This window comes from Punica granatum, chromosome 8, assembly GCF_007655135.1.
Source record: "Punica granatum isolate Tunisia-2019 chromosome 8, ASM765513v2, whole genome shotgun sequence".
In the NCBI taxonomy this organism is placed as follows: Eukaryota; Viridiplantae; Streptophyta; class Magnoliopsida; order Myrtales; family Lythraceae; genus Punica; species Punica granatum.
Genome location: NC_045134.1, coordinates 4,099,613 through 4,106,332, shown reverse-complemented (window position 1 = coordinate 4,106,332; position 6,720 = coordinate 4,099,613). Strand labels below are relative to the sequence as shown.

The window sequence follows — 6,720 nt, the reverse complement described above, 5'->3', positions numbered from 1 at the left end:
ACAATCGTGAATGTGGGCTGGGTTAGGCCGGAGCAAGGCTGGATCAAGACAGCTCAGTATGGACGGGGCGGCGAAAGGTATAACTACGGAACTGGATGGGCAGGTTCGCACAGAACATGGGGAAGGCAACTTCAGTACATGGCTGAACTCTATGGGACGTTAAATCATGAGTCGAATTGGCATGGGTCAGGGGGATAAGGAAAGCTTATTCTCGAGAGGTCGGTTATTAGGTGGTAACCCGGTTTCTTACATCACAGTGGGGAGAAACAGGGTGGCAGCAAGGCGCTATTCTAGGCGACATTAAATCCAATGGTTCCGGACAGTCGTTACTAGACATATCTATCGCGAGGGTTGGTTTGGCTCGACTGCCCAAATCGCGTGTCCAAGTTTTTTTTTTTTTAAATAAAACTAAACCGTAAATTTTGGTTTTTTCGATCGTTTAGATAACCAAAGAACCAGATTCTTTTTTGAGCCGCATGGCCATAATACATTATAGGGAACTTAATTCCTGCACGGAGACAAAATCAAAACCAATTTTATAGATCCATTTATTATTAAGAAATCAAGCATATATTTAACCAACAATAAAACAATCGAAAATTAGAGAGTCAATGATTCAGGAAGTTGCAAAATCCACTCCAACAACAACATAGTTGTGCACTCAATAAACATCATACCTCCCGAAATTATACAATAAATTTAGGTTGAAGGCATGTGAAAAAGAAAATTCTAATTTTGAAATACGGTTCTGCTCGGAGGCAAGTATATTTCTCATTGTGGTTCACCTCCATATTTTTCGTTGTCTATATCATGCCAGTTATATAATAAACAGTCCGAGTTTTTTTTTTCCGTTTCCGTTTTCCATCTTAAAATCCAAAACTGAAACCACAAAAAAAAGATAGTTTTTTTTTAAAGGAAAAACCAAACCATACTTTCACATTTTCGGTTTTCCAAATTGGTTTTGTTATCCCTTTTTTTTTTTTTTTGAGCAACCGTAGAGGTGAACATATGTGCGGTGCAAATTAGCTGGCTAATTAATTACGCACTCACTCCCAATAGAAGTTCATAGATTTAGTTCTACTCTTCATGGGCTCGATCTATTGCTGTCTGAAGATGTTATTAGGACCTCCACTCCATCTGTGTATTTTGTAATTTTTTTTTAATGCAGCAGGATTTCGGCCATGTATTAGAAAAAATAAAATAAAATACGGTGACATGATGAAAAGCCACCTAATATAGGAGGAAAATCCAACTTGGCAAATTCTCCTTTTCTTTGTTTTTTTTTTTGGCCAAGGCAAATTCTCCTAGTGGTTCATCCTTTTCTAATTTTTTTTTCCTGGATCTTTATATTTCCCTTTAATTTCGTCCAAAGGCTATCATCATTATAACGGAGAATTTATTACGCCTTAATCAAAAAAGTTGTTCTTCCGTCTCATTCACTTTTACCTACTAAAATCAACATACAATATAGTCTATAATTATTTAATATGTTTTTGTGTATATATATGGAACGTAGCAAGCTCCCATTTCAATATAGATTTGAGAAAGCATTCTTCAGGATTGCATCAGTAGTGTACTGCGAAAGCGAGAAACAATGAGCTCGAAATATCTATTGCTTTGTATTTTTATCATATGCCCTTTATTCCTCTCATCATCGATATGTTTCACCTTCGACTCTGGAGAGGAATATCTCATAAGTCCCTTCGCCCGTTCTCATCCTCTCAGACGATATGGCAATAATGGTCGTGGTTATTATCCTAATAACCATTGGAAGAGCGGCCGGTACCAGAGCTCCTCCTTTTGGAACTTCGCGAGAGGCCGGCGAAGCCATGGTTACTGGCACCCTGCCGGTAGTGACTCCATTACGCTTGGTTGGCCTTTTCACAGTTCAGCAAAGGCTAATGCCCATCTCGGGCTGGTGAAGGTGGACGAATATGGAGCTAAGGGAGATGGTAGAACCGATGACACTGAGGTACCAAACCCAATCCGAAGGATCCTATATCATATCATCTTGAGCACGTTCATGCGATCTTATAAATTACATACAACCATTCTGCATGGTCCTAGCTAGTTCATTCGGGTCGTCCTTAGTGCGAGACGTATCTCGAAAAACATATGCATATGTTAACAATTTTCAATTTTCCAGGCATTCAAGAAAGCTTGGAAGGTGGCTTGCTCCTCAGAGAGAGGAGTTTTCGTAGTGCCCAACAACGGGATTTATCATCTTAAGCCCATCACATTCTCGGGACCCTGTCAATCTGGTTTCAAAGTGAAGGTCATTTTTTGTAAATTAGATGAAGTCGAATTAACAATATATCATATTAATATATATAGAATCTTAGTAACATGTGTGGGTATGTATATATATATCGTAAAAATCCGCGAATTATTTTAATGGACATGGTTGTGTCCTGCGTCGGCTTGGATCTATTATTGTCAGGAAGGTATTAGTCTTTGTAATTTTATCAATCGGTCAAGAAATTTCATCCCCTAATTTTATATTCTATGTGCTTGTGTAGATCTATGGAAAAATCAGAGCTTCTAAGGATCCATCGGACTATGAAAGAGACACCACGCAGTGGCTCGTGTTCGAAAATTTGGATGACTTGCGAGTAGAAGGGGGTGGCTCCATCAATGGCAACGGAAAGAATTGGTGGTCAAAATCCTGCAAAGTTGACACCTCCCAGGTACGTATTAATTAATTAATTGATTTATATTTTTATATTCATTTACCTAATTTTACCAAATTATATGACTATAAAACATATTTTCAAAATAGATTTATAACATGCTAATTGTTATTTCTTTCAATTCATTGCAGCCCTGCAAGACAGCACCAACAGTACGTTCTTTCTACTTTCTTTATATGTACACTTACAATCAACATGATTTAGTTCAAGTGATTCGGTGCATGTTCTTATAAATTTGGGAAATTCATGACTGTGAAAACTTTACCCCTTAATAGACTAAATCGATTCGAACTGAATTAATCGGGACTAATTAGACTTTCGTACATTGGGAAGTACATAAAAAATAAAAAGGAACACATATATATGTTTGTATCTCATTTTTGGGCACCAAAAAATATTGCCTCACAGGCCGTGACATTCCACAATTGCAACAACTTGAGAGTAGCTGACCTGACAATAAAGGACGCGCAACAAATGCACTTGACATTCCGAAATTGCGAGAATGTGAGAGCGACGAACCTCCGAGTAATCGCACCAGAGAGCAGTCCCAACACTGACGGGATTCATGTCGTGGGGACGCAGAATATCCTGATAGACAACAGTCTCATTCAAACAGGTGACACAATCGTATGATACAAACTCTCGATAACTATCCTACTAAATAGGCGTGTCGAAGAAATCGAATTATGAATATTCTTAGTTGACTGTATATTGTCAACGCGTTTCGAACTTGTTCCATGAAATAAATATATGTCACGAGTATTCTCGATCCATTTCAGGAGACGACTGCGTATCCATCGTGAGTGGGTCGAGGCATGTAGAAGCCACGAATATCGAATGTGGACCAGGCCATGGCATAAGGTACTGGATCTCTCTAGCTATCTAGATATGGTTAACTTTTCAATAACAGGTCGTTATCTAATTACACCCACACTTTAACTGCTCCAACCCTACTGTCATAGTAAACCTACCAAATTGCTCACTTAATTAAATATATGCATGGCAGTATTGGAAGCTTGGGAGCTGATAATTCCGAAGATTATGTCTCGGACGTCTACGTGCATGGAGCAAAACTCTCCGGAACCACCAATGGTGTGAGAATAAAGACTTGGCAGGTAAAACTGATTCCGATAATCACTAATTGTTACGATATTTTAATACCCGCGACATCGACGTATGTACTTACTTACGACTTGCAACAATCTCTGATTTACTTAATCAGGTCGACCTTTTCTAAGTTTTAGATATACCTAAGGCCAATAATTTTCTCGATAAATAAGAAAACCTTTTTCCTAATTAACTAACTTTTGACTTGAAGAAGTTTCTCTCTAAACCGAACTTTGACTTCCATAGTGACTAACGCCTAACAACACTACTCAGTTTCATCAGCACACTTTCTAGATATCACCTAACTCCGTAGAAGGCTCTCTGATCTCATATTTCCTTAGGTTAGGTCTGAAGTAGAATTTCGTCGATACGGGCAGTTACGGTCGTTTAACCGATCCAAGTCCTAAAAAGGTTTCTCATACTGTAATTGCAGCAATCAACAGTTACGATTGCTTTAAATTTCATAGACTATATATTTATATATATATATATATATCTTCCACGAACCCCTGCGTACTCCACTTAACTTTACTTTCCTTTCTTTCAATTCAACAATACAATCATTTTTTTTATCTATTTTTTATCATTAATTAATAAATTCTCTCACATATTGTTTAACCATTATTACAATTAATTTTTTAATACTTAATTTTCTCAATTATTCATTACTTTTCCTTCAATTGAACAATACAATCATCACTTTTTTATCTTCTTATTCAAATTAATAATAAATTCTCATACAAACTTTTTTTATAACCACCATTATAACCCCACTTAAATATATATATATATATATATATATATATAAATAAATGTTTGAAAAGGAATGGAGTTTAATTTCACTCCGTTACCAAACGTCACCTAAAGATGTGTAAACCGCGATGTATGTTTTTAGAACGTGAAATGCACTGTGATAGTTTTTTGATAACACGGTGCACGTTTGATGATAAGTTGGTTCATCTCGGTTGTATTAATTATGTTCTTCCAGGGAGGGTCGGGGTACGCGAAGAACATTAAGTTTCAGGACATCGTGATGACCAACGTGACGAACCCCATCATCATAGACCAGAACTACTGCGATGGGGAGGAGCATTGTCATGAACAGGTACATATATCTACGCCTTTTGACTTTTTACGTACTCATATTACTCTAATATATACAATACAATATGCGCTGGTCGTTGATTTGGATGACTTTTTCTTCTGGCCACCAACGGAACGATGTGTGACCTAATCCAACGGCAGGGATCGGCGGTGCAAGTCAGCAATGTGGTGTACCAGAACATTAGAGGGACCAGCGCTACGGAGATTGCCATGAAGTTTGACTGCAGTAAGACCCACCCCTGTCAGGAAATCTCACTGCGAGGCATCAATCTCCGGACTCAATTAAGGGACAAAGCCGAGGCCTCGTGCGTTAATGTCGAGCTTCAGGATGAGAGGATGGTCTCCCCAAATTGCCCTTGACGAACAATAAAAATTACAAGGGGATTAAATTATATCGGTAATATGTTGCTAAGTATTGTAGTTTTTCCTCTATAAGTTTGGGGAGAATTGATGCAGCCACTGATATATGTGGTTCATCTATATGGTTGTAAGTTATTCAAGTATTATCTCAAGTATCAATCATATGTACGTTCTTAGATAATAAAGTCGATCCTTGTCCATCAAGCTAGTGACTTGACTTGAGATAAGGTCGACACCAAAAGGAGTGGTTTTGGCTTTTAGGCTTACGGAAAAAATGAAATTGATGGAAACTTCTTGGCCGAAAGGAAAGGTGAAAGGTAATGCCAGGAATGTTGATCGATGTATTTTCTTCATTAATCATGAAATAATCCAACTCTTTCGGCCTCCCAAACTACCCAAAAAAGAAAAATCCAACTCAGGTTTTGGGCTCAATAGGACCGGCCCGGCCCAGTATGTTCATGTCTCATATGAAATGGAATGTACAGATATTGCTGCTTATGTTCCATTTCAATCTTAATTATAATCGCAAGATCAAGCGTTGATAATTGCAAAGAAAGAGAAAGAGCAACCGTGAATAATTTAAAAAAGAACAACCGTGACGTTCCACGAGCTGAATGATTATGATTTCTGTGATGTCGACGTCATGGTTTTAGCCTTGGTAAATACAAGGATATATTAGTCATTTGAAAAATCGACCCGATGAACTCATCCAGGACGACAACAGAACGAGATTAACCTCCAAATCCAGAAATCTTTTCATAATATAAGGATATATTTTTATTCAAGGATACATGAAGATGAAATTACCAATGGGAGATGCAGAACTCAACAGCCTCTGCCGTTTCCTCCGTAGAAGAAGGAAAACCCGAAGTGCCCCGTATCGCCACATGGATGCTGCACTCCATATCCGCTGTTGCAGTCCACATGATCCTCATTCAAAGACCAGTCGGGGGTCAGGAAATTGCCGGTCGTAAGCCGGTACTGCATAGACGCGAAGTAGGCACTAAAAGCGAAAGTGCAGTCCAGAATTCAGGATCCCATGTTTGGAGAGGGAAGACCTGAGAGGCGTTTGACGAAACCTCCATAGGCAAGTGAGCTCGCGCCATCAGTGAGGCTGGAAAACAACTCCTTCGGCCAATATCCTATCGGCGTTAAGTCGTCTCCACCTGCTATCCACCACTTTTTCGTCTTCTCATCCGGTATAATCAATCATAAGTCTATCAAAGGAATTATATATATAGCGGACCACATATATAACAAGTACGGGGACAGACTCAGGATTTGGTCATGTGTAGGGGGAGCTGCTCTTTAGGGGGAGGGTGTTATTTCGTCCGAGTGTTAGGGGGGAGTGAACAACAAGAATGCCATAACAAATCGGACAAATAATATGTAGATTTTCTTCGAGTGTCAAAATTTTAGGGGGGCATATATCGGCCCCTGGCCCCCTTCAGTCCCTCCC

The 6,720-nt window shown here is 38.8% G+C and overlaps 1 protein-coding gene across 1 annotated transcript; it reads left to right on the top strand.

Annotated features, from left to right (window-relative positions):
- Nucleotides 1-1,525: 1,525 nt before the first annotated feature.
- LOC116187168 (polygalacturonase QRT2-like) lies at nucleotides 1,526-5,565 on the top strand. The gene is made up of 9 exons (XM_031515776.1): nucleotides 1,526-1,972; nucleotides 2,147-2,275; nucleotides 2,520-2,687; nucleotides 2,822-2,842; nucleotides 3,099-3,306; nucleotides 3,470-3,551; nucleotides 3,697-3,805; nucleotides 4,786-4,902; nucleotides 5,043-5,565. The coding sequence occupies exons 1-9, from the start codon at nucleotides 1,595-1,597 to the stop codon at nucleotides 5,259-5,261; spliced, it is 1,431 nt and encodes a 476-aa protein (XP_031371636.1). The 5' UTR covers nucleotides 1,526-1,594; the 3' UTR covers nucleotides 5,262-5,565.
- Nucleotides 5,566-6,720: the final 1,155 nt, after the last annotated feature.